Raw genomic sequence first — 26,537 nt, forward strand, 5'->3', positions numbered from 1 at the left:
GATGTACTGAGGAAAAATGTGGATCTGCAGAGGGAAAGTACAGGTCTTCTGAGGCAAAATAGGGATCTACTTGGGAAAGATGCAGATCTGCTGAGGGAAAATGTGGATCTGAGGAAATTATGGAAGTACTGGGTTAAAAGCAAGAGTTCCCCTGGATGCAAAGTCCCAGAGACCTGTGGGCTGCGTGGTCCCTGTGGCCATGCCCATGGGACAGGATATGGGTCACTTGGACCTTAATGTGGTGGCAAGGAGAGCCGTGCCATGCTCTGCCGTGCCAGCCACTGGCCATGGGTGCTGGGGACTGCCTGGGTACGTGGGTGGCATTCAGCAGCCTGGAAGTGCTGCAAAACAAGATGTGGCAGTCTGAGGTTCTGGTGATGCCTCCTCCTTCCCACACCCTTCGCACCAGGTTTTGTCTTGCCCTCCTGTGGCTGAGTATCCCACGGCTGCTGTCTGTGCCTGTCACAGGCTCACTGAGGCCATGGGTGCAGAACACCCTCTGATGGTGGTGGGTCACAGCCCCATTGCACCCAGAGCTTCTCCACCCACATGCCTCCCTGGGCCACTTCCTACATGTTACCCATCGAAGGCTGTATCCACCGTGTTTCAGGGAGTCTGGGTGTGTGGATTGGGATGAAGGATGTTGGGAAAAAAGAGATGCTTTGCCCTCCCATCCCCCCAAGGAAGTGTTGTGGGATCTTCACTCCTATGGTGGACCCTGGGGGCAAACCCTGCTCAAGACACACACATGATCTCGTGTCCCTCAAGGAGGACAATGGCACTGCTTAAACAAGGTCTGCTGGGGTTTTGTACATGAAGGATGACGGTTGCATTCATTCATGGGGTTGAGCATGGTCTAGAAAAAAGACATCAGGCTCCTCCAGCACCAAGCTCTTGTGCCAGCGGCTGCAGCCCAGGGGAAGGGCTGTGGGTGCAGACATGCTCCTCCATGGGCCTGGTGATGCTGCTGTCCCTTGTCCCACCACTGCTCACCTGGTGCCCCAGCCAAAACCCCCTATGTCTGCCTATCCTGTGTTTGTGCTTATGAGCTCTCCTTCCACCTACGCAAGGAACTATTTTTAGCAGACACTAATCAAGTGTCAGTGCTGGCTCCGAGCGTGGCTTTCAAGCCGAGGGCTCATGCTTTGGCCAAGCGCTTGCAGGAACTCGGGCATGTGTTTTCTTTTAAATTTAGTTGAGAATTTATACAACATGCCGCAGAGCGGTGGCAGTTATTTTGGGCTCATCACACCTGAGCCCACACTGAGTTATCACCAGGCGACTCTCCACTTCAGCAAGGGCCTGACAGAACATCCCCCTCCCAGCCCCACTCCCCTTGCCGCCGGCAGTGCCTGCCTGCCTTGCCTAACCCCTCAGAAGCCAGGTCCAAGCCAGGGATGCCCAGCTGAGGGGTAGGTTTGCTCCTCCTGGCCCATCTCCAGCACAAGGATGTTGCATTGGTACTTTGAATCATGCAGGAATGGAAAATACTCTGTGCTCATCCACAGGGATCACAGTCTCCCCTGACTAAATCCACCTCGTGGGACTGGCCAGCTCCCCTTCCGCTGAGGTTACTCTAGCCTGCTAACAGCTTCCTGGAGACGGTTACGAGCCCCGCTGCTCACCACATCTCGAGCCGCTCTGATTCAGCCAGAGCAAGCTGGTGTTTGGGTGAGCTATGTTTCACTTCAGCGCTGAACTGAAACAGTGGCTTGGTGCTTTTAAAGCTAAAGCATGGCATGATCTGAGCTGAACTTCAGCTTCTTTGCAGACATGAAGAACTGCCTCTCCTGTGGTACCAACCTTCACCGGGATCTAGAGCATGGTATTGCCTCCCCAGCGCATGGCAGCAAGAGCAGGGAGCTGGGGAATGGAGGCAGTGTGTTTTTCTCCTGCTCACAGCCCTGTTGCAGGCAGGAGACTCTGGTTTGAGTGGTGTTATCCTAGCCTTGCAGAGAGGCTGCAGGCTGATCTCTGTCCCCACCAGCTCCCACGGGGTGAAGGCTCCCTCCCTGCCTCGGTAGCGTTAGACAGAGCAAGTGCGTCCTGTAGGGTAGGCTCTCCCTGGGGTGTAAGAGCTTCAGTGTTCAGCAAAGAGAAACACGGACCAGCTGCCTGTAACCAGCACAAAGACGGAGCCATAAAAACTGCTCCATGGCTGTAGCATCAGCTGCTCCTCAACAGCAGGGTCTCGACCTCCCACCACCACTCACAGCATGTCCCTTCCCAGGGCAGCAATCCCAAAGGGTGGCAAAACCTTCTGGGCACCAGTGGGAAGTGACAAAAGAATGGCTCCATTCAAGAAAACCAGAGAAAAATTTATTATTTTCCTTTATAAAATATCTCCAATAAGTTATATAGGCAAATATTTAAATTAAAATAAATTAACTCCACTCTACGCTGGGACATGCGACTGTCCACAATGTCAAACTAGGATTTGTGTTTCTTTGAAAAAATATGCCCTAGATCTCCAATGTAAGGTTTGAAAAAAATATCTATGCTTGGTGAGGAGGAAGAAGAAATCTGCAATGGACAGAAGGGGTTAAGGTGCGGTGCTGAAGCTGCCTGGTGCCAGCGGCATCTCCACATCTAAGTGCTAAGAGCGTCTTCATCATCGCTCCAGTCCGGAGGAGCATCTGTCCCGAAGTACCGATCACCGAAGTTCCCTGCGGGGAGAAAGAGAGAGAAGCAGTCACAGCTCTGCAGGGAGCCCTGGGACCGTTCTCCAGCCTGCCCTGGCCCCAGCAGGCACGGAAACCAAAGCAGGTTTATCTGACAGATTGAACAGCACTAAAACTCATGTAGCAGCAGATCTGGAGCAGCCTGGAGGCTGTTTTAGCACCCTGTGGCAGGGGTGTCTCCTGGCACAGCAGAGGTGAAGACAGAAGAACATAGTGAGCTTGTTTGGGATGAGCTTGTTTAAGGTGGCAGCTTAGGGAATGAGGTGAGCACGGGTCTGCTGCAGATGTCCCAGCTCAGCTTGCCCAGGTGGGGCTGGAGGAGGCTCACGGCATGTGGCATGGCTCCCTCTGCCAACAAGGCTATGGCTGCCTGACAGCTCTCAGAGCGTGTGTGTTGATCCCAACAACCATGCAGCAGCAGGACCCAAGAGAAAGGCACTGTGTCTCTGGGTGAAATAACAACAGAGCTGAGCTGCTGCTGACAACCAGGGCTGGTGTGTGGGCCAGAAGCACCAAAATTCCCCCTGCAACAGGTCCTTCCTACCCAGATACTCACCGATGCCAGGGATTATCCGGAAAAGGTCATTCACCTTCTTGTCCACAGCTGTGGTGATGATCTTCACCCGGGGGAAAGCATAGGCAACAGAGTGGACACCCATCTCTGCCATAAGCAAGGACAGGAGGAAGATCTTGTCTTCTGGGACATCATGATCCTGCAGGAAAGGCACAGAGACAGCCCGGGGTCAGGGTATTCAAGACTTGTTATGGCCCGTTCCTCCAAGGAGCAGCACTCCAAGCACTCCCTTCCTGGAGCCACTTTTTCTCCTCTCCTCTCTGTGGCCAGCTGGGGTTACTGGGCACAGGACCAAGACACCAACTAAATCCAGGCTGTTGCTACACAAGGAAGGGGTGACTTTGTCAGTGCCTGGTTACAGAGTCACCCCAGCTTGTGCTGTCTCCCATGACGCTCTCTTTCACAAGGAGGAGCCGGTTTCAGCACAGAGCCCCTCAGCATGGCTGTGGCTGGTGTTTGGCACGTTACTTGCAAGCAAACCACCCGTCCTCTGCAGCGTGCCTGACATCCTCCGTACCAGCAGCACCCTCACTGCCATCATGGCTGCCGCGCCTGTGGAGACCGTGCAGTCCATCAGGATGACGTGGTCTTCGCTGATGTCCTTCGGCAGCCGCAGGTAGTGGAGCTGGGCAGGGGAAGAGAGATCAGCTCAGAAGCTGCAGATTGAAGGTGAATGGAGCAACCAGCGCCTTTCTCTTAGAGAGGTGAAGGATCTTTCATGCATCTCTATCTCTGGGACCCCAGCTGTCAGCTTGGAGCCAGGCACTGGTGCAAACACTTGGGACAGCAAACCAGCCCCTGCATGCACAAACATGCTGGCAAAGCCCACTTCAGAAGCTTTCAAAGCACTCACTCCCTGCCAAGACCAGCTCTCAGATCACTGAAGAGCTCTCAGGAAATACCTGAGTCACCCCCTGCATGCAGGCTAACACCAGGAGATGCCCTCAGCAGGCCAGGGCCCCGGGCTTTACCTCTGGCTCGCCTGTGTTGCAGTTGGTCTGGATGAGGATGGTCCCGATGCGGACGTCCTTGCACACTGCTCGCAGCGCTGGCTCCATGGTCTCCCCTGCTCGCAGGATGGACACCCCGGTGATCTGCAGCACACAGCAAGGGTGAATGGGAAGACACATGGCAGGAGGTACGCACCACCCCAGTACGGCACTGGGTCTCGACAGTGGCGGATTCTAATGGGCAACCCCCAAGTGCATCCCTTCCAGAAAGGTTGTGCTGCTCCCAGTCTGAGCTGTCTCCCTCAGTGGGAGGGCAACAGTGGCACATTGCTGAGGACACCCTTGGCTGCCTGTCCCCATGATATAGGGCGTCATATTCACGAGAGCAGGTGCCAAATCCAGGCCTGATGGAAACCCTGAGAAGCCAGGATGTCCTGCCCCTGCACCCACAGGGCTTTCAGTGTAACCCCATGGGGCAGGTCTGAATAGTACTTTTTGCTTCCACTTACTTGCTTCCCGCTGTATGTCCTCCCTTCGTAGTCCTGTCCCTGAGGGGTCTGCACTGTGCAACTCTACAATGTAGAACCATGTGAGAAGCATTACCAGGAGCTCTGACGCAGCTCTCAGAGGCGCCCTGGCACCAGGGAGCCAGCCAGCTGCAGGCTGCTCTGGACCATTGGAACATGAGGCTGGACAAAGAGCTGTCATGCAGGGCCAGGCCATTCCTCCATGGCCTCAGGGAGCCCTGCCCCTTTTTATAGAATCACAGAATCGTAGAATCATTAAGGTTGGAAAAGACTTTAAGATCACTGAGTCCAACTGTTAACCCAGGACTGCCAAGTCCACCATTAAACCATGTCCCTAAGCACCGCATCTACACATTTCTATGGAATCACAGGAGAATCTAGGAGGAAAGGGCTGATACATGGGGAAGGTTGGAGGAGCAGCACCAGGACCGTGCTGGCTCCCTGGCAGTTACAGGTTAGCAATTGGAGAGGAAACACAGCACCCACTGCCCACCCTCCCAGCTACACCCCTGAACCCACCTGGAACGGGAGCAAGGAGAGCGCGTGCTCAATCAGCAACCGCATCAGCCTCTTGGAGTAGAAAATGAACTCATCCCTACTGGTCTCCTTGTTTCTGGAGGGAAGGGAAAAGCAATGTAAGCTGTGGACCAAAATGTACCCCAGGAGATGCTAACAGAGGTCAGAGGTTGCATGCAGGAGGGCAGCCCCTGCCCCTGTCTGGCTCTCAGCACCTTGTTTGCACAGAGGCCACTGGCTGAACCTGGAATTGTGGTGGCAGTTTTAAGGTAAAAAGCAGAAAAATTCTGGCAAGACCAGGGAGCACTTATAGCACAGCTCCTCTGCACATGGCCCACTACTGTCTGCCCTCTCCCATGTCCCCAAGCCACGAGGACAGGCACAAGTAAGATTCGGGACTCCAAAGCAAGCTGAGCTCACCCCAGCCATCAGCCAAGCCCCATCCCACCCCAGGAGGCTGCAGCGATGGGGGCTTTACCTGATGATGGTGTGCATGCCCCTCACCTGAGGGGTGCTCTTCAGCACACTGAGGGTCTGAGGAAGGGGGTGGCACTGGTGCGCAGAGGCCAGGGCAGCCCTGAAAACCAAACACATGGTCAGCAGGTCTCTGGGCAAGGCTGCCCAAAGGCTGGTGCACAGCACATGGCCGAAGCCATCCTCCCAGATGTCACCTCACACTGCAAACGCACACCAAGGCCATCCAGCCAAGCCCAACAAGCGGCCAGCCCTGCCCAGTCCCCTGCGATGGCAAAGGGACCTGCTCCCACGAACGGGGCAGGCAGCGGGTGGTCGGTAGAGCCAGCAGGACCTCGCAGCCCAAGGACAGGCGCTTCCCTTCCCAGGCAGCTGACCCATGGTTGGCTCATCTTGGTTTCGGCTGGTTGGGAAGAAAGCGGAAAATAAAATCAAAACCTTCTCCAGAGTCTTGTGGTGGATCCTGAACTGATGGGGTGAGGAGGAGCTGTTGTGGTTGCCTCTGTCCTACAAGTCAAGTCACTGTCCCCATTCAGGGATAGTCAGATCGACACCAAATTGGGAACAGCTTCAAGACTTTATGGCTGAACAGGACTGGCTTGTGTGACTCATCTCAACATAACTAATAGGGTTGGGAGCTATTCTTGGATCAAGGGAACACCATTCATGGGGAAGTGCACAATGGAGCCCCATTAGTCACCTCTCTCTTTGACAGCGGCAGTAATGAGATGAAGGTCACATCTATTTGGCTTCCATAAGGCTGGGCAGGATGGACAAGCAACTTTGTCTGGGAGGAGGGCTGGGGTCCGAAAGCCACACATCAGATCACACACATGCCAGCAGTTGCATCCCAGTCAGAGAGATGTTGGGGAGGAGGAGAAGAGAGCAAACAAACAAAAGCTCCAGGTGATTAAGATTTCAAATCAAGCAGAAACCTGCATTAATTGCACACACAGAGGCACACAAGCGGAGAAGACAGAAGATGACTGGGTAGGAATGGAGGAGGGCAGAGCTAGATGACTTGAGGCCTCCATCCATGTAGCCATCTCCTGGTCTTGGCTGACCAACACCAAACGAGACATTCCCAAGGCCTGGGGGTACTTAAGGGCTCCTTCTGGTTTTTGCCAGCTCCAGTCTGGCATAGCAGCAAAGGGAACACTCCTGAATCCGAGACAGCTGGTGCCCACGTGGAGTGTGTGGGATGGGTTGTGCTCCCAGTGCAGGCTTGCCCGCTGCTGGCAGAGCCTGGCTGGGCTGGGGCCGAGCCCAACGTGTCCCGCTGCCCGCAGACCCCACCGCCTGTTTGGGACAAGCAGCCCTCAAGGCCCTGGACCTGTTGTCAGTGAAGCGAGCTCACTCTGTTAGTCACTGCTGCTTGGGTTGGCTGCCTTTGGAGATGCTCCCACGCTGGGGCTGTGCTGCTGGCAGCCCCAGCAGCTCTGCCCCCACAGCCCCCCGCCTCCTTTCTCCTGCCAGACCTGGCCTGGGGACAGATCCTGGGGGCACAGCCCCACCTAAAACCCTCCTGGCCCCAGGGGTGCAGACCCACGTGGCAGGTGAGCACCTGAGCCCTGCCTTTGGCAGACGCTGGTGCCCGCGCAGGGGCTGCCTGCTTGCCTGCTTCTCGGGGGGCAGAGATCAGCCCCCCAGCACAGAGCCACACACCCTCTCACGGCCCCAGTTGGGTTTGCCAAGGTGACAAACTGCTGTCGCCCAAACCAGAGGAGCTGTGGTGGCCGTACAGTCGTAGCCCACAGGGCTGTCTCCTACACACCACAGCCCACCCAGGGGCACAGGCCTGAGCTTGGCACGGCACCTTTCCCCTCTGTCACCACCAGGTCCGCCTCACAGCATGCCACCATGCCAGAGGGATGGGCAGCCGCTCTCCTGCCCTGCTCTCCATGACGCTTCAGGTGAGATGAGGTGTGACCCGGCTCCCGCTCCCTGCCGCAGATGCCAGTGAGTGCTCCTACCTCCGAGAGCAGCCCTGTGTGCCTGGGAACACCACCCCTGCACCCCGAGCTGTCAACAGACCTCCGGGAAATGCTGTCAGCATTTTGTCACCGAGCTTTCCGCACCCTTCCTGTGACACCCGAGCAGGGGCTGGTGCTCAGCGCAGGGATGGGAAGGTCTGGATGCCATCCCACTCGGCCCCTGTTCCTGACGGCAGAGAAGCCACTGAATGCTGTCAGGTCCCCATGGTGCTTTCTGGGGGAACTGCGGCAAGTCCCATCTTTGGGATCGGTATGAACATGCTTTCCCAAGCCCCCTCACCCCGGTTGGGTATGCACAGCCCCAGCAAAGCAGGACCCTGTGAGCTGCCTGCTCAAAGGCCCCCAGTCTGGGTTAGTAACGCAGCTCACCCTGCACAGCCCTCGCCCCCATTCCCCAGCATTAGTGTCACAACCAAAACACTGCCATTAGCATGTCTCCTCACATATCCCAGCGCAGCTTCCTCTGGTCACCAGGTGGGAGGGATGTTCAGGGGAGACAAGACAAGGAAACATGAGAGTTTAAGGGGAGAGGGACAAACATGACATGAAACAAAGGAAAAAGCACTGTCATTAGTCAAAGGGGGAAAAAAAGCGCCCAAATTGATCTATGGCTCTGAGACGTGCCCAGTGTGTGGGCCATCACTACACAGACCCCAGCACACCTCCCTCGGGGACCAAGCCATGTCACTGCCACACTCCACAGCACCGGCTCCACTCCTGGCTCCACGGGGAGAAAGCTCCATCTGATCTCACCGCCCCAGAGCCACAGCAGAGACACTGTCCCATCCCTGTCCCAGGTGGTACCACGCTGCAACGCCAGCTGCAGCTCTCAGAGCCTAGAGGAAACGCGCAGCTCTCGCCCAGCGCTCTGCTGCAATCCCAGAGCAAGCACAAAGTGTTCAAGGTCAAGCTTGCAAAACCTTCATCCAACCTGCCCCGCATGCAAATTGCTTGTGGGCTCACAGGGGTGTCCACCTCCTGGCACACTGGAGGGATGATCTGCTCAAGCCTCGGAGAGTCTGGAAAGCCGAGAGCGCTGGGAACACGGGGAGAAACCCAGCTCTGAACTGAACATCACTGCCCGACGGGAAGAGCTTCCTTCCCCCCAGTTCACCTGGACCTGCCCTCAGATCACCATCCCTCGGAGAGGGGCTGCAGGCTGAAGACGAGTGAAGAGCTCAGCTTCTCCAGCAGCTGCCCGGCCACAGCCACGTCACCTGCGGTGGAACCCCTTGCCCATCTCTGCCGGGAGGGACAGAGCGAGCAGGGCTCTGCTGGCTGCGAGCAAGGCTTCCTGTCCCTCCCCCTGCCAGGCAGGACCGCGACGGAAAATTCAGACAGGCAGCCATGAGCACGTCAAGAAAACGTCTCATTTTGGAAACTTATTTTTTTGCCCCCTAGAACAAAAGCGTTAAAGGAAAAAAAAAAAAGAAGAAAAAAAAAAAGAAGAAGAAAGAGAGAGAAAGAAAGAGAGAAAGGGGTGACCATCTCTCAGGAAGGCTTCAGGGAACATCCTCAGCTCTTTGTTGAGCATGCTATCAAGCAGGAAGCAGACAAGAAACATCCAGCTACAAAGGAGCTAATGCAGTCAAGGCATTTCAAACACGTACAGCAGCTGGCTTTCATGGCTGACATTTCAAACAAGGGCTATTAAACTGCGCCACGGGTTGATATTTAAAGACACAATTGGCAAAGGGCATGCCAAGATGATCGAGACCTTGGGGGTGGGGAATACTGATTAGTGAAGGGAATCAGCTGAAAAGAACACTGGCTCCAAGAGCTGGGCTGGCTTCTGAAATTGCATGGCAGAAGGGATGGAAACCAGGCTCAGCCGAGAGCACTGTGCCTCGGTGGGCACGGGCTCACTGGTCTGGCTCCTGCTGCTGGGCTCGAGGAGAAATACTCACCTGGGCACGCATGGGAAGGGAGTGCCTGTATGTAATTACATGCCCAGCACACACACCATTAAACACGTGGGAAGCAGGACAGGAAATATTCCAACTGCAAGGACGCTAAGGTCTGACCTGTGCTGAGGGAATACAGAGGAAGGCAACGATGCTCCTCAGCAGCCAGGAGGAAAACAAGGCTTGCAGGTCCAGGGAATGGCACCAATTTCTTTAAACTCCTCAGAATTCACCCATTTGATCAGCTGAGAACTGGGGAGAGGCACTCCTTGCCTGTCCCAGCCACCTGCTAGGTCAGGAAAGGCAGCCCAGGGCCAGCCTGGAGCACAAGAGCCAGAAAAGCATCTCGGACTGGGGCCAGATCTAAGCATCCAGGTTTTATTCTACCAGCTACAAAGGCCTCATTGCGTCCCTACGGCCGCCAAAAGGCAGTGACATCAGAACAACAACCGTGACATTTAGATGAAGCCATTCAAGACAAGCGCATAGGGAACTGTTTTAGATGAAAAGCTCTGTATTTGCCAAGCGCATCTCACTTGACATGTGTGTCTCTGTCCACCTCGCTCCTCTTGTGAGTGCAGAGCCACAGAGGAGCTGATGGGAAACCGCCGCAGCAGTAAGAAGCACTGGGACACCAGGAGCGTAAACAGATTTTTTTCCAGGAAACTTCTTCCAGACTTTCTGGCAAAGGCATAAATGGGAACCATGAGCCTTAAACAGAACATAAAAATGTCTGTGGCTGTGGTCATCATGGAGTTATTTCTGGAGGTCAGAGTTATCTTTCCAAACACGCTATCATAAAACTACTCACACTTTCCTGACGTGTTATTAAATACCTGATTTTTAAGGTTCACAAAAGGATCACCTGTACTGAGTACTACTTTGATTAAAGAGAATCACTGGAGAGAAAGGAAATTTTATACATGTGTATACTTATATACATACACATGGACATATATACATACACACAGACATTAGTCTACTCTCTAATGTTACTCCCGTAATTTTTTAAACCAACAGACTTCTCTCCATGCTAAAGAGCACCTTCCCACCTGGACCTCCAGACACACAGGAAAGCTTATGCTGTCTGTATGGAAATGTCAGGCCCCATGGTATTAAACAAGCAAATGGAAATAAAATAGAACATCCAGCGCCTAGTCTAGGAAATGAATGGCTTCAGCAGAAATAAGTAAAGCAGATCCTTTTCCCTGCTCATCTTAGGTATTTTAAAAGCTTGTTGTATGTCGAATGTAAATTTTAGGGTTGCTTGCATTAAGTGTCTCCACGCAATGATGGAGAACTAAATGAAAACCCATTTGCAGTAATGCATCCCTTCTGCTTCCTACAAAAACACGTAGAAACTTAGCTGGCTGCTTAATGGAAGCACCAGCGCTAAAGTCCCATCTGGAGCCACATACTGGAGAGGTGAAGGTAATCAGCATACACTTTATAGCATCCACCTGCAGGTACTGAGAAATTAGAAATCCTGCTGGATTAGGGTATAAGTATTTTCTTGGTCCCCAGGCAGTTGCTGTGTGGCCTTTAGATACCATAGGAAGGCAGGCACCTCCCGCCACGCCAAAGCTGCTGCGCTCCTGGGGGCCATCAGGCTTGCAGCCGAGAGCCTCTGCATGCCGCAAGGGATCCAGGGCTCCCACCACCCTCCAGCCACTTTGGTTAATCAAATAATAGGTGTTTAATGATGTTTCATCATCAGGGATGGAGAGTGGCTCTGAGCAACTGTTCACCTTAGAGGATGAAGGGATATAAACCCCAGGATGCAAAGCCTCCCCTCTTGCAGATATTGGAGGTCCCCAGCTAACAAACCTGGTCCTGCCCCAGCTTCAGGGGTCTGAGCTCAAGCTGGTGGTACCCTCACAGGATGAACACATCCCTGGGGAGCAGCAATGTCCCTGCTGGTCCCAGTGCCAAGGACAAGGTGGCCTTTTGTCAGCTTCGAGTGTGATGAGGCCATGTGCTCTGCGAGCTGTCGGTCTCAACTGCAGGTCAGGGTTAGGCCAAGCAGTGCCTGGCATTGGAAATGCCTCGGGCTGCACAGACAGGACAGAGTTAGGGGCTCTTACCTGACACTGAGTTCACGCTGCGGCAGCAACACAAAGACACAATGCAACCGGTATTAAGCATTGTCAACACCAGGGTCGTTTCAAGATAAAAAAAAAGGAAAAATAGGAATATTTTCCTGCATTCACATGTAGCCTTTTCCCCTTCTTCCCCTCCCCAGGTAAATGAAAGCCCACCCAAGCCAACCCCTCGCCTGGCTCTCAGCAATGCCCTGGGGAGGAGCTGCCGTGTTTGCTCACTGCATCATCCAGCTGTGAGCTCTCCTGGCCAGATCCCAAGGGCTGGGAGAAAGAGCCATCTCCCTCCTCCTGGCCTGTGCCCTGCGGCTGCATGCCCTCCTGAGCCCGGTGCTAGCGACAGTGCCAGGGCTCTGATCCGTTCTCCTGTGACCTAGGGGTTAGAAACCAACTTCCCGACCTGCCAGAGCTTGGGGCTGTAAATCCGGGCAGCAGGAAAGCCCTGATTGCCGCCTGCAGCCCTGCGGAGAGCGGGGTGCTCTGGGAGGGGGAACCTGCCAAGTCACCTTTGCTTAAAAGCGGTCCCTCCTAAGCAAGCGTAGGTGGCACGATGCTATCGTGTGCCAGCTCATAGCCAGGGCTGAGTGGCTCCTGCCACCTGGGAGCTCAGAAAGGCCTGCAGGAATCGAGCCTTTTACTTTCAGGTGCATCCATCCCCAGGTCATGATCCTTCCACCTCCCAGGACATCACTCTGAGCATCTCCACAACTTAACCATCAAAGCTACAAACGTGGGGCAGGAGGAGGCTGTGCTGCTCAAGGAGCAGCAACACACAACAGCATCATTTGGTCACTGGCTCAAACCACTGGTCAGGACTGGCCCAGGACACCCAGAAGACTTGTTAAAGCTGGTGATGGGGAAGGGATGGAGCATGTGCCTGGAATTGGGGCTCAGCCTGCGCATCAAACATAAGACTTTGGTTTTTGAAACCCACGGGCTGCATCCAACACAGAAGTGGAAAAACGGGCTCTGGACAGAAAAGCCTGTGCAGCAGTGCCTGCAAAGGGGTGAAAAGGAGAAGCCAGAGCCAGAGAGCTGAAGTACTGCAGGGTCTGGAGCTGCAGGCAGGGAGGACACACCACAGATCACTGCAGGATGGTTGGTTTGTCCCCAGAAGACTTGCTCTCCCAGGGAGGGAAGGAAGCTGCTACTGGACCACAGCTTGCAGAGGAGCCTCGTGCTAACCTGAGCACAGGGATAAGGCAGTCTCCCTCACTGGAATGGAGGGAGAGCCCTGCAGCTCACACCCCTGGAGCACGGAGGGAAGCCAGGCTATTCCCACCTTGGCACCCAGAGCCTCCTGCAATGCCACCGCTGTGCAGGCAAGGCTGACCCCACCATTAACACCCAGGGGACCAGGGAGCTCTTACCTCTTCCAGCTGGCTGTGGACGTGCTGAACAATCAGGTCAATAGCCACTGTGTTTCCGCTCCCTGGAGTGAACCAGAAGCGAAAGACAGCCTGGTCAGGACCACCGTGCTAGCAGCGCCTGAAACAATCCTTCCCCACGCTCCCTGCCATGTTCAGAAACACACCGTACCCCTGCTTCCCCAAACAGCCCTTTCCCAGCAAAGCAGGAGACATTCCCGCTTTTATTAAATTCTTATTTAGTATTCTATTATTGAGCGTCTACAAGTTGCCTCTAGCTTTTAAATTGCTAAGCTGCAGGAGCCGGTAGGGCAGGAGATGGGTTAAGGGGAAGTGCAGACTTTCCCCTAGGAACCTGCTTTTGGCCCGTGTTTGCAGATACTCAGCTAGAGGGACCTTTGCTTTGGCACGGGACAGCCACTCTGTCCTCATCAGCTGGAGGGCAGTGGGACTGGCCAGCAGAGCTGAGGGTGGAGGGACAGGGTCTCTGAGGTCCCACTAAGGACTGAGCCCCGCGGCAGCTTGAGGCAGCCCTGGGCAGGTACCTCGGGGGACGACGATGTCGGCCAGTCGCATGGTGGGCTGGATGTACTGGTCGAAGGCGGGCTTGACGAATTTGTTATACTGCTTGATGACACCCTCAATGTCACGACCACGCTCACTGATGTCCCTGCGCAGGCGACACACCAAGCGGATGTCCGAGTCTGTGTCCACAAATATCTTCAGATCAAGGAGCTGAAACGTGAGGGGAGGGCACAAACTCCACTGGGTCAGGTGTGTAACTCAAACCGACCTTCTCCAGCCACAAGAGAAGCTGAGCCCTGTGCACAGCACACCACCAGTTTAGCAGAGCTCGGCTCAGCTCTGCTTCGGCCTGGAGGGAGCTTTTCCTCCGCAGCCCCTGAACTTGAACCTGGCTGGCACTGCAGATGCTGCAGCCAGTCCCTTGCTGACACCATGCCCCTTACTCTCATGCCCCTGGAGGCCTGTCCTGCTCCAAACCCTGTCTCCACTTCTGTGCACCTCCAACACTTTGTCTGGATGTTATTTAAGAGTGAGGAGGAGCCAAAGGAAGTTAATGCCACGACGCAGATGAACAGGTTTAACCCAGGAGCACCGGCTTGTTAACGCTGGAAGGGAGCCAAGCACAGCAGGTCAGCTCATGACACTGCCCTGAACTGCCCCAGACAAGAGCAGGGATGCTCAGGGAAACTCCAGGGGGATCTACCCAGCTGTCCACTGGAGGTCACCGTTGCTCCAGGAAAATGCAACCCAAATGCTCGCTTGGCAGGGAAAGAAACTTTCTAGACCGAGCTCGAAGTTTCTGCATGGCTCACTCCCTCCCATAGCATTTTTCGTGTATCCAAATAATTCCCAAGAAAGCCCCAACACTAGGAACACCAGGCTTTGCGCAGCCAAGTGACAGCAGACTTTCCTTCTGGCTGCGCGAGCTGTGGCATGTAGCGTGGAGGTGGCTATTTCTAGTCATATTTATGCAACACAACTGCCAGGGACCAGGTCACCACTGGGCTCCTCGTTCCTGGGAATGAATGGCTGAGATCAAGGTCCCTCATGAAACGCCTGATCTCCGCCAGGGGCTCCTCCCTTGCTGCTACAAAAATCTGGACTATTTCTTCCACACGGCGAAGTGCTGCAGCAGCCACTGTAACCTGGAGAAGGTCACCTCCCTGCTGCTGAACCTCAGGAGAAAGCACGCTCCCACCATCTCCTCGCGCTGGCTATGGGGGTGGAGGGCTGGTTTGTAGAGGCGATGCTGAAGCACTGCTGGAGGACAGGGTCCCATCCAGCGCTGCACAGGAGCCCCAGGGCACCCGGGAGTCTCTCTGTGCTGTGACATAAGGCTGCAGAAGAGGGGATTGCAGCACTCGCACCTGTCGGGCTTCACCAGAACCGATTCTAAGCGCTTCCTCACCTTCAGGAGCTCCTTGTCTGCGAATGCCATGATGCCTTCAAAGATAATCACGTTGGCGCCATACAGGGTTTTCTGTGGAGTCAAAATGGATGGGGTTAGACACAGAACATGTTCATCTCGGGGAATCTCTCTGGGTTGTTAGTGACTGCAGCAGCTCAGCCTAAAAACGTGTCCTGAGCCAGTCACGGAGCAGAGGGCAACTGCATGAGTCTGACTGCAAAAGACAGAGGCTGCAGAGGTCTAACTGGCACCCTCCTCTCCTGCCTTGGCAGTCTCCCCACCCTGAGTCCCACCCTTCTCAGTGTCCCGTACCCATTCCTTCTTCCGGCTGTGGGTGGTAAAGTCATAGATGGGGATCTTCACGCTCTTGCCTTGCTTCAGCTTCTTCAAGGTGGCAATGATGAGGTCAAAGTCGAAGGCATCGGGGTGGTCAAAGTTGAAGTCATTGCTGGCTGCCTGCTCCTGCTGCTGCTTGGTCAACACCTGCGCACAGAGAAAAAGTTTGTGCACACAGCCGTCACCACCAGCAGCATTCCCTCGCCACTGCCCTGCTCAGCAACCTCTGCCCCTGCTCCAAGAACCATCTGAAGGGGAAACCATGAGGCCATCACTAGATCGACGCTGCGTTTTCCCATCAGGGGGTTATGCCAAGGACCATGGCAGCCCAAGGAGCCTGGCCAGGATGACACACAGCCTCACCTTGTAGAAGGAGTCCATGGACAGCAGAACCACCCAAGGGACATCAAGAGCCTCAATGATCATGGTGGCCACTGTGGTCTTCCCAGAAGCGCTGCCTCCTCCCAGGCCTGCCAGGGAAAAGGGGATGAAGTCACCAATCCCACAATCTGCCTTTCTAGCCACAGGCTAGAGCCCCGGTCCTGCTCTGTTACACTAAATTGGAGGGACCTCCCAAGAGGGAGATCGATAGGCACTACAAGAGCAAGATTACCCTTGAAAATGTCAAATGGCACGAACTGTAACTGCCAGCAATGTGCACAGCAAAAGTGGGAAACCCATCGTTAGATGGCTGTGTAACAAGGGGAGAGCTGACATGAGAACCAGCCCAGACTAAATCCCTGGGAACTCGTGACAACACAGACAACAAGAGTTGAGGGAACAACAAGCAAAGACTGCGGTCTGCTCAGTGCCTGCTATAATCGATCACCCCCATCTGCAACCTCTGAGCTTCTGCCCGACCCTACAGCCTGCCCAGCATTGGTGACTGTCCCTGCTCCTGGCCAGGCTGAGCAACTCACAGCTTGGAGTCTGGAGCCAACCTCAAGTTTCCAAAGAGGCTGTGGGGCAGGATCCCCCCAGCATCCCCTGGAGAGCCATGGGGCAGGCAGCATCGACACTGCCTGCGCTAGCCTGCGCCAGCTGAAGTGCAGAGGTGGGACAGAGCCCGGACATGCGCTGCCTCTGCCTACCTATCACGAAGGCCTCTTTGGACTGTGTCCCATGCTCGTTGTACCATGGTGGCCGGCCAGCTGTGTAGATGGTCCTCTTGCTGGTCCGCAGCAGAGGTGGCTCGGACTTGCACTGGCTAGTGGTCCGTTTTCGGGGTGGCTTGGTGGAGCCCACTGCGGGGTACAGCCGGTCTAAGGATTCGGCACTGCTGTTGCTGGGGATGGGGAGAGGAAGGAGCTCAGTTACTGGTGGTGGGGAAGGGCCAGCGTCCCTGGTGCGTGGGAGTGGGGCCTCTGGGGGATCCCACACTGTACAGGTGGGGGATGCAATGGAAAAGGGGGAGAGACAACCACAGCCCTGCTGCGGCACTACCAGCACCCACACCTCTGTGACCCCAGGCAGTGGCCAACATCGAGGAATTCTCCTGCAGGACCAATTTTAATCTGGAAAAGGTGTAACACAGGCATCGCTTCCCACACACCTACTGCTTGGGGAATGTCTGCATTACACAAACACGCCAGTGAGCTCTGGAGCACTGAGGGGAATTACTACAGAGAGCAATAACCTGTCCTAACGTGCAGAGGGACCTTGCTGGTGGATGGAAGCCAAACACAGGGGCTACAGCTCAACCGCCCTTGTTCCCCCACGCACAATCCCCTTCCTCTCCCCACTCTGAGCGCTCCGCTCCCACCCAAACCTCTAGTTCTCCCACCCTTTAGGCCTGAAACCCCTGGGGACAAGCCAGGCCAGAGCCCAGCAGCCAAGCCGTTTGCATCTGCTCTGTGGTGCAGCCGAGCGGAGCACGCCAGAGCCCCGCAGCTGCTAAATGCCTCTCTCTTATCTCCCCCCCTGCCGCAGCCCTGGGGAGGGAGAGGAACAAACCACCCTCTGGAGCCCTTTGCGAGCAGCGCTGGAGGTGATAAGTGGCCCCTGGCCAGGAGATAAGCCGCAGCCGCGCCGCTCGGCCAGCACAGGGATGGGGGAGGATTATTTATACCAGCTCCTGCTCCTCCCCGCTAGCTGTTTCGCTGCCTCGGGAGAGATGTCTCCTCCCTGTGAGAAGGTGCAAAGGGCTCTCCCTGCTCATTCTTGCTTCTCTCCCTAGCCGTGAACCAGGCTGGAAATGAAACCTCTGCAAGGTCAGAGAGCCCCCGGCACTGAACGCTCCAAACACGGCACCGTTTGGTACAGCCCAGCCGAGCTGGTGGGGCTTTCCTCCCTCTCTGTTATTTTTTGCTCTTGAAAGGGCTTAAACTGCAGGGCTTTACAGATTTTGGCTTGATTTTAAGCTGTTTTGGTATGAAGACTAATGCCCTTCCTTCCCCTAGCCCTTTTTAGAACAATTTAGATAAAGATCAAAATATGAGACCGACCATCTGTACGTAAAGCGTCCCAGCAAACCTCCCCCGAGCACAGCGGGATGCCCCTGGCACACCATCTCTACCTCCAGCACCGGCACATCCCTGTGGAGCCGGCAACAAGACAGCAATTTGCCTGGCTTTGCTGGACCCCTTAGCGAAAGGTGGGCTGCAGCCTCTGCCCCTGTGCCCGGTCATCTCACACCGATGCTGACCTACACGTGGGCACCTACAGAGCCACCCCGCAAGAGCCACTAACACGCCATCCCTTGCATGAGCCCATCGGCACGCAGGGCCGGCATCGAGCACCGCCGGCCTCCAGCTCACCCGAGAGCCATAAACACCCCAACCACTGCTTTTAAAAAGCAACATCAGGAGGTGAGACCCGTCGGGAAAGTCTTCTGGGGTTTCTTTCTGTGCAAGGATGGCTCCTTCCACCAGAGAGGCAGGAGAAGCAAACCCAGATGGGGTATTTCGGTCGCCTCTCCCACCAGTGATGCTGCAGCAATTAGCCACTGCGTGCTATTCCCAGAGCTAGGCTGACATCAGCCGACAGTGCCGGTGCATAAACAAAGTCATTTTGGCTTGATAAAAGCAGAGATGACAAAAACACAGTTGTTTACCAGAAAATAAAACGGTTCCTTTCATCTATGTCCCAGCCCCTCTCCCGGGACTGCGGTTACTCGCGAGCCATGCTGCTGGCACTGCTGCTGAGGGCTGCTCAGCTGGCTTTCCTCTGGGGATGCACACCCATCTCCATGTGACAGGCAAGTTTTTCAGGATGCTCTGCTCCTTGGTGGAACGCAGTAACTTTGGTGTAACCAAGCTCTCCTGTGCCAGCCTCCGCCCACAGATCCGCGCACTGTGATGCTGACCGAGGCCACGATTCCCAAAGCGATTCAGAGTTGGGCAAAACTCTGGGTTTTGGAGCTGGAGTGAGATGCTGACCTCTGCAAGGTCTGCTTGCTGCTGCCTTCAATCAGCACCAACATGACCCAGCTCCTGGCAGGGACGGGGATGTTAGGACCATGATGACTCTGGCTGTGCCCAGAATTACAGGCTGTGGTCAGAGCTGACATCCCACTTTCCCATGTGTCACCCGTCCGTTCCCTGGGGTGCCTGCAGGACACCAAGTGTGCTGGCACAGAGGGAACCCACCCTGGGCACTGCCGTGGGATGCAGGGACACACACAGGGATGCAGCAGCAGTGCAGGGATGGCCCTTGGTGAGAAGGAGAGCTGTCCCCTCCACGCATCTGGGGCCACTCTTGGATGCAGCACTTGAATCCTGTTCCAAGAGTTGGCCTGCTTTGCCTCTTTTCATCCAAATACTTCTGGATTTTCACCTAAATCCTGTTTCTATAGATATCTATCTATACCGTCTGTATCTACACAAGAAGTAGATACTCTACACCTCCTAAATCAATGTTTCCCATGATTTATTTCCAATAAGCACAGCCGTGGGGAGGGCTGTGGGGCTGTCCTGCAAAGGTCATGCATTTTCTCCTAATGTTACACTTCAAGATCTGTAGATGTTTTCCGTTGCTGCCTTTGCCAGGAAGGGCCTGTCCTCCCCTCTGAAGGAATGGCTGATCCCAGCCCTCTCACAGCCATCTCACTTGGCCATTTCTTCCTACCACTTTTTAAAAATTCCATGCAGCAGCAACAAAGCCCATGCAATGCCCCTACCCGCAAGGCAAGGCCCCCAGAGGAACGGGACTCTGTTTATTGCCAAAGTTAATGCCACTGCTCCAACCAAAGGATGTTCTTGCCCCACGCAGACCTGCCTCAGCCTTCCCAAGCACAGCACACCCGTTGGGTTTCAGGGGCACGATGCCATAGTAAGGTGAATATGAAAAAAAACATTGCCCTGGGCTTGGTAACCCCTCTCCTGCAAAGCCTTCCTGGAGGGCTTGGCTGCCACCAGCTCCCCGCACACTGTCCCCAGCTTTTGGGGATGCGTTGCCTTCCCCACAGCCAGTGCTGGAGCCTGCCTGCGCCCCTCCACCAGGAGGAAGCCTGACACCGCAGGGATGCCCGGCGCTGGGGGCTGCTCCCCGAAGGAGCTCGCCAGCCCCGCAGATGCAGTGGCACAAATGAAGGAAGTGTTTTACTCCCACTTACCCCAAGCACAGATTTACTGGGGTGAGAGGGGGACCCCTTTCCCTTCCCCACCGCCGCTCCCATCCCTGTGCCCTCTGTCCTAAGGCTCTGCATCCTGCAGCCCTCTGGGACGCCCGACCATCCCGGATCCGTGCTGGGCTGGGAGGGGAAAAGCAGCAGGTCCCAACAGCTCCCACAGCCAGCAAGGAAAAACGGGAAAGCCCCAAACCTGAACCTGGAAGCAAAAAGGAGAGCACATCCTCAGCCCTGGCCCTGTAAACTACACGCCGACTAAGCACCCGCCCTGCACATCCCCACGCCAAGCCCCCCGCAGCCTGCCAAACGGCGCCAGGCTGGCTTCATCCCATGGCCCAAGGGAAGCTGATCTTTCCCCCAGCTGCTCCCTGCACTTTTGAAGCCCTCAGCTGGCTGCGAGCTGGGGACTGGGACCGGGGGACCAGGACCAGGGCTAGTGAGGGCTTGCTCCAGCAAGCCCACAGACTGAAAGCAAACAGGTGAAAAAAAAAGTAAAAACCCACCCAAAACCAAAGGAAAGGAGGAACTCACCTCCCATCCGGCCCGAGGGCCCAGCAGCCTGATATACGGACGCTGGAGAAGGCCGGGGGACTGCTCATGGCCACCCCGCCACGGAGCAGGAGGTGATGCCGGGTGTCACCCCCTGTCCCTGCCCGTGCGTCAGCTCCTGTCCCCCAACTTCCCAGTGCTACTGAGGCGAGGGGGCAGCTGTGCCAGTGGGGCTCCCTGGGCGAATCTCAGTGCAAGGAGCCATGCATGGGAGTGTGTCCCCTGGCACAGGGACGGTGGGCTCCCAGGGGGACAGGGAGATGCAGACCCCCTACCGCAGCAGATCCCGGGGGGCTCCGGGCTGGAAGCTGGAGGAAGGAGAAAAGAGCGCTGCCAAGGAAGCGTCTTTTGCTGGGAGCTGTGGAGCGGTCAGCACGCATAAGAGGATAGCTTAAGCTAGAGATTACGTTCATTACCTGATATTAATAGCACTGGCTTGATTAAAGAAAAAGCGGGGGGGGTTGGGGGGGCGAAGTGACACCTCCCCTCACCGCCCCCTGTGCAGGCAATAAACACTGGCCCCCTGCGCCTCTGCTCCCTGGGACGGGGGCTTGCTCTGCTGCCTCGGAGGCGGGGGGCTCGCCAGGGCAGCAGGGAGGGCAGCTCTGCCGCCCACCCGGTAAGTGTGCGGCCGTGAGCACCGGTGAGCTCCAGCACCGGTGGGGAGGGGGCTTCAGGGGGGCAGGAGGGGACGGCCGCGGGGCAGGGATGGAGGGGGTACCCAGCCAGAACGCTTTCAGCCGATGGAGCCGGCTGGGGCTTGGGGCTGGGGTGCTGCTGGCCGTGCCAGGGGTTTTGGTGTGGGACTCACCCCCTCCCTTAGCACCCAGCGGTGGGAGGTCTCGCCGCCAGCCCCCCGGTGCTCAGCTCCCCTGGGAAGAGTTGCCCCTTGCCGTCCCCTCAGCCCTGGAATAAACAAGTGGATGAAACTCAACACCCCGGGGCTGCGGGAGGCTAAGAATAACGTCCCTGCCTGCTCGGCCCTGCGATCTGTGCTCTCAGCCCTCCCCTGCCAGCTGCCCGCTGCCCCCCCGGCCATTCCCGCTCCTCTCCCAGTGCCAGGCTCGCCAGGGAGGGCAGGGAGCCCGGGCACCCAGCACCCCGCAGCCCTGTGAGGAAGCCAAGCAGCAGCCAAAGGCCAGGACACCTGGCGAGGGGTGGGAGATGGCCGGTAGGTTGGCAGAGGGGGTCCCAGGCGGCCCTGGAGCACAGAGGGCAGAGCGGCACCCACCGTGCAGCAGGTGGCTGGTGTGGAAGGGAGGAGGTAGCAGAGGGCACACCAAAACGCCAGGACTCTGCCAGGGATATGGCCCATCACAACCAGGTCCCGCTGCCACCGAACGAGCCCCCAGCCCAGCCCGGCACTGCAAGATGAGAGTTCAGCTTTGGCACACCCACCTCCGACGGGGTCCAGGGAGGATGCTCACCCCACGCTTAGCATCAAGCAGGGCTGAACGCCTGGCAATGGGGCCAGAGATGGGGAGAAGATCCCTTCCTCCTCCTCCCTGAACACCAGGGCTATTCCAGGGACACCTGCTGCATCCTGGCGTCCTCAGCAAACCCCGGCTGAACACTGGGCATGGCCACAGCAGCCCCCTCCTGCTCCTGTCCAGCAACGGGACCCACAGGACAGCATCACCCTGGAACGTGTCTTGAGTGACTACAGCACTGATGGGAACCAGGGACAAGGGACTGGTCCCCAGATGGGGGCCACAAGAGGAGGGTTTCAGAGGTGACCCGTCCCCAGTTCGAGCCGCAACTGCCGCCCCAGCAATGCCAGGGAAGTGAGCGATGATCAAAGGAACTATTGCCATCCTGTGATTCCAGCACGGACTCCCCTTTCTCCACAAAAGCTCTTTCAGAAGTTTAAAAATAAAATTCTCTTCCGCAGCAATTTCTATTCTTTCTCATTAAAGAAGCAAAAAAGAAAAGGGACAAGGAACTTGGCAGCAAGGAGCCCTTGCCCTCGCCAAGGTGACGTTGCTCCTTATCGCACGCTCCCCAGTGCCTTTTTTCCTGCCTTTGTTTAAAACATCCAAGCGACGGGAGCAACTCTCCCAGCCGCTCACCCGACATCCCAGGTGGGACAGGAATCGCCCGCAGCGGCTCTGAACCCCAGCAGCAACCGAGCCTTCCTCCCAGTACGCGCTCCTCCACAAATCCCCTCCGCTTCCCAACTCCCGGTTTCTGAGCTCTTGCACAAGCCAAAACTCCTGGGGTTTGGACTTTTTTCCTTCCAGATGATTTTTAAGCACAAATCCCTCCTCTGTAATTGCAGCCTGGATTTAAAATTGGGAGAAATAGGGGTGCAGGCGCAAAGGCTGGGGTGCCCTTTCCCTTCCAGCGACGGAAAGCTGCTCAGTGGGTTTTCCTTGGGATTTAAGGATGGAAACCGAATTGCATGTGGCTTTTCCACGTTTGGGTGCTGTAACTTGAATATTGTCACTGGATCTGTGTAAAAGCCCAGGACATGCCAAACCCACAGCAAAGGGGTGTCTGGCCCTGTGGGAGAGGGTCCCTTGCCCAGCTCCCACCCCTGCGGGCAGCACCCATGGGTGCACAGAGGCCAAACCTGCCTCGCTCCACCTTTGTTGGGCCAGACCCATGCGTGCCACCTCAGCCAGGCCCTTCACCTCCTACTGCACCTTTTAACTTAAGCCGAAAGCGGACGCGCTGCAACAGCCTGGTGGTGCAACAGCCACGTGGGGCCCGGCGCCAGGACTCCCTGGCCAGGAACCAGGTGGGCAGCCCAGGCCGGGGGATGAGTATCGTGCAGGGAGTGCACAAGGAAAGGCTTCAGGAGTCCCAAAGCCTTGGAATGAAGGGACCCACCCAAGGGATGGAGGAACCTGCACAAAGGATGGAGGAACCCATCCAAGGGTGGAAGAACCTATGAGGAACCCATCCAAGGGATGGAGGAACCTGTCCAAGGCATGGAGGAACTTGCCCAAGGGATGGGGGAACCTATGAAAAACCTGCCTGAGGGATGGGGGAACCTATGAAAAACCTGCCCAAGGGATGGAGCAACCCATCCAAGAGATGGAGGAACCTATGAGAAACCTGCCCAAGGGATGGAGGAACTTGCCCAAGGGATGGAGGAACCTATGAGAAACCTGCCCAAAGGATGGGGGAACCTATGAAAAACCTGCCCAAGGGATGGAGCAACCCATCCAAGGGATGGAGAAACTTGCCCAAGGGATGGAGGAACCTATGAGAAACCTGTCCAAGGGATGAAGCAACCCATCCAAGGGATGGAGGAACCTATGAGAAACCTGCCCAAGGGATGGAGAAACATACAAGAAACCTGCCCAAGGGATGGAGCAACGCTCGCAAGGGACGGAGGAGCCTGCCGGGATGGAGGAACCCACCTGCCACCCCACTACCAGCAGCTCCAGGTGTGCCAGGATGCTGCCCAGCGGCCCCACCACGCCGTGCCCACGCCGTGCTCCTCTTGCAGCCCCATCAAACATCGCCCCTGGCCCTCCCCAGCCTGGCATCCAGCTCTCCCACTGCCCCACCCCGGCCAGAGCTGCCACCAGGCACCCCGGGCCGCCGGCACACAGGCTGCTCTTCCTGCTCCGTGAAGGACCCCGATTCCCCAGGAGAAAAAACATTTCCCTCTTCAAACCCAATTATCTCGCTGCTGTTTGCCCGGCGCGAGGGCCTAACGAGCCAGCCCCACCGCTCCGCGCGGGAAGGGGGTTCAACACCCCCGTTCCGCATCTCCTGCCCGGCCAGCGTCACCAGCGGCAGCTCCTTCCTCCCCTGCTCATCCTCACCCTCGCTGCTGCCTCACACGAAGGCGTCGCCATCGCCGCCCGCATTCAGCTGCCGAAACAGGCGGGTTGGTTCGGCATTGACTCGGTTGGTGCCGCGGGGATGCCGGGGTGCTGGGGACCGCCCCCCCCCCCCCCCAGGGATGCTCGCACCCCTGCAACCATTTGCCACATCAGCAGTGCTCCGGTGATGCTCCGGGGCTAATTCCTGGGGTTTTGGCGTTTGGGAGCAGTCGTGCTCCTCCATGCCTGAGTGTTGCGCTGGAAAAAGTGGGAAATAGTGGGAAAAAGCTGAGTGTGGGGGGAAAAAAAAAATAAATTCCCGAGTGGGTTTTTTGGGGGAGTAAATTTGTAGGTTTTGCTTGCCGGTGCTGATGTATGTGCCGGCTGGGTCGCAAACGGGCGCTGCGGTGCCTGTGCTGCGAAGCGAGGGTGAAAAACAAAAGGGAAAAATAAAAGAAAACGAAGAAATTTACAAAAAAAAAAAAAAAAAAGGAAATAAAAAAAAAGGGGGGGGTAAAGAAATTAAAAAAAATACGAATGAGGAAGAAAGCTAGTTTGGAAAAATGATGGGATGAAGGGTGATGCTGCGCGGTGGGATGCAGGAGCGTCGCTTGCTGCGGGGAGGGGGGGGAAGCAAAGGGATTTTGGGGGGGGGAAGGGAAGGAGCGATGGGATCGGGAGGCCCCACTCGCGGAAGTGGCTTCGTGGGACGGGACCGGCACCGCAACGCCCCGGAGCCGCCGGGACCGGCGGCTCCGGGGCGTTGCGGTCCCGGTCCCGTCCCCGGGGGTGGGGGTGTTGTAACGGGGGTGGGGGGGTCTTACCTGTCGTGCGGCTCCGCCGGAGCCCCCTCGGCCACCGGGGCCGCGGCCATGGTGCTGCCGGGGAGCGGCGGGGGCGGGCGGGGAAGCGGCGGGGGCGGCGCTGCCGCGGGGCTCCCCGGGACTTGTAGTGCGGGAGGCGGGGCGGGGGGAGGAGGAGGGGAGGGGGTGCAGGTGGGTGCTGGGGGGTATGAGTGGGTGCTGTGGGTGCTGGGGGGGCAGGTGGGTGCTGGGGGGGCAGGTGGGTGCTGTGGGGGGCAGGTGGGTGCTGTGGGTGCTGTGGGTGCTGTGGGTGCTTTGGGGGCAGGTGGGTGCTGTGGGTGCTTTGGGGTGCTGTGGGTGCTGTGGGGGCAGGTGGGTGCTGTGGGTGCTTTGGGGTGCTGTGGGTGCTGTGGGTATGGGTGGGTGCAAATGGGTACTGTGGAGTGCAGATGGGTGCTGTGGGGGGCAGGTGGGTGCTGGGGATGCAGGTGGGTGCTGTGGGGGCAGTTGGGTGCTGTGGGGGCAGGTGGGTGCTGTGGGGGGAAGGTGGGTGCTGTGGGGTATGAGTGGGTGCTGTGGGGGGTAGATGGGTGCTGTGGGGGAAGATGGGTGCTGTGGGGGCAGGTGGGTGCTGTGGGGTGAAGATGGGTGCTGTGGGGTGCTGTGGGTGCTGTGGGGGCAGGTGGGTGCTGTGGGTGCTTTGGGGTGCTGTGAGTGCTGTGGGTGCGGGTGGGTGCAAATGGGTGCTGTGAGGGGCAGATGGGTGATGTGGGTGCAGGTGGATGCTGGGGGGGCAGGTGGGTGCTGTGGGGGCAGGTGGGTGCTGTGGGGTGCAGATGGGTGCTGTGGGGTGCTGTGGGTGCTGTGGGTGCGGGTGGGTGCTTTGGGGTGCAGGTGGATGCTGGGGGGGCAGGTGGGTGCTGTGGGTGCAGATGGGTACTGTGGGGTGCAGGTGGGTGCTGTGGGGTGCTGTGGGTGTGGGTGAGTGCTGTGGGTGCGGGTGGGTGCTGGGGAGCAGGTGGGAGCTGTGGGGGGCAGGTGGGTGCTGCTGGTCAGGTGGGTGCTGTGGGTGTTGCAGGGACAGGTGGATGCTGTGGGGGGCAAATGGGTGCTGTAGGGTATGAGTGGCTGCTGTGGGGTGCAGGTGGGTGCTGTGGGGCACAAGCGGGTGCTTTAGGGTGCAGATGGGTGCTGTGGGGTGTAGGTGGGTGCTGTAGGCCTGAATGTGTGCTGGGGGGGGGCAGATGTGTGCAGATGGCACGGGAGGGTGCTGTGAGCACGGGGGGTGCTGTGGGGCAGCTGCCCAGGAGCACCCATGCCCAGGAGCCAAGGGGTGCAACACCCAGTGCCCCACACCCCGCAGAGCTGGGGGGCTGCGGGTGGCCCCGGGCTGTGCAGCAGCCCCTGGGTGTGGGGAGCGCAGAGGTGGGGGGTCCCGGCACCCCGGGTAGCAGCAGCGTCTGGATTTACTGGGCATCACGCTC

The 26,537-nt window shown here is 57.0% G+C and overlaps 1 protein-coding gene and 2 long non-coding RNA genes across 7 annotated transcripts; 1 reads left to right on the forward strand and 2 right to left on the reverse strand.

Moving 5' to 3' along the window:
• Positions 1–2,297: 2,297 nt before the first annotated feature.
• On the reverse strand, positions 2,298–25,165 carry UCKL1 (uridine-cytidine kinase 1 like 1). 5 transcript variants are annotated; one of them, XM_040608574.1, is made up of 15 exons: positions 20,454–20,824; positions 16,447–16,640; positions 15,719–15,825; positions 15,332–15,502; positions 15,020–15,091; positions 13,632–13,821; positions 13,090–13,151; positions 8,160–8,179; positions 5,727–5,825; positions 5,252–5,345; positions 4,715–4,777; positions 4,227–4,349; positions 3,773–3,880; positions 3,238–3,394; positions 2,298–2,666 (listed from the first exon to the last, which is right to left on the reverse strand). In XM_040608574.1, the coding sequence occupies exons 1-15, from the start codon at positions 20,519–20,521 to the stop codon at positions 2,590–2,592; spliced, it is 1,605 nt and encodes a 534-aa protein (XP_040464508.1). In that variant the 5' UTR covers positions 20,522–20,824; the 3' UTR covers positions 2,298–2,589. The 5 variants fall into 5 exon arrangements, with proteins under 5 accessions (XP_040464508.1, XP_040464509.1, XP_040464510.1 ...); XM_040608575.1 differs by lacking the exon at positions 8,160–8,179 and adding an exon at positions 11,705–11,721 and having other exon boundaries at positions 20,454–20,823; XM_040608576.1 differs by lacking the exons at positions 2,298–2,666; positions 20,454–20,824 and adding exons at positions 2,673–3,127; positions 25,075–25,165.
• On the forward strand, positions 20,959–23,851 carry LOC121094653. The gene is made up of 2 exons (XR_005829914.1): positions 20,959–21,090; positions 21,999–23,851. It is a non-coding gene; the product is annotated as an uncharacterized LOC121094653 (long non-coding RNA).
• Positions 23,358–24,737, reverse strand: LOC121094652. The gene is made up of 3 exons (XR_005829913.1): positions 23,553–24,737; positions 23,479–23,520; positions 23,358–23,446 (listed from the first exon to the last, which is right to left on the reverse strand). It is a non-coding gene; the product is annotated as an uncharacterized LOC121094652 (long non-coding RNA).
• Positions 25,166–26,537: the final 1,372 nt, after the last annotated feature.

The sequence above is a fragment of the Falco naumanni genome, chromosome 10, assembly GCF_017639655.2.
Source record: "Falco naumanni isolate bFalNau1 chromosome 10, bFalNau1.pat, whole genome shotgun sequence".
NCBI lineage: Eukaryota > Metazoa > Chordata > Aves > Falconiformes > Falconidae > Falco > Falco naumanni.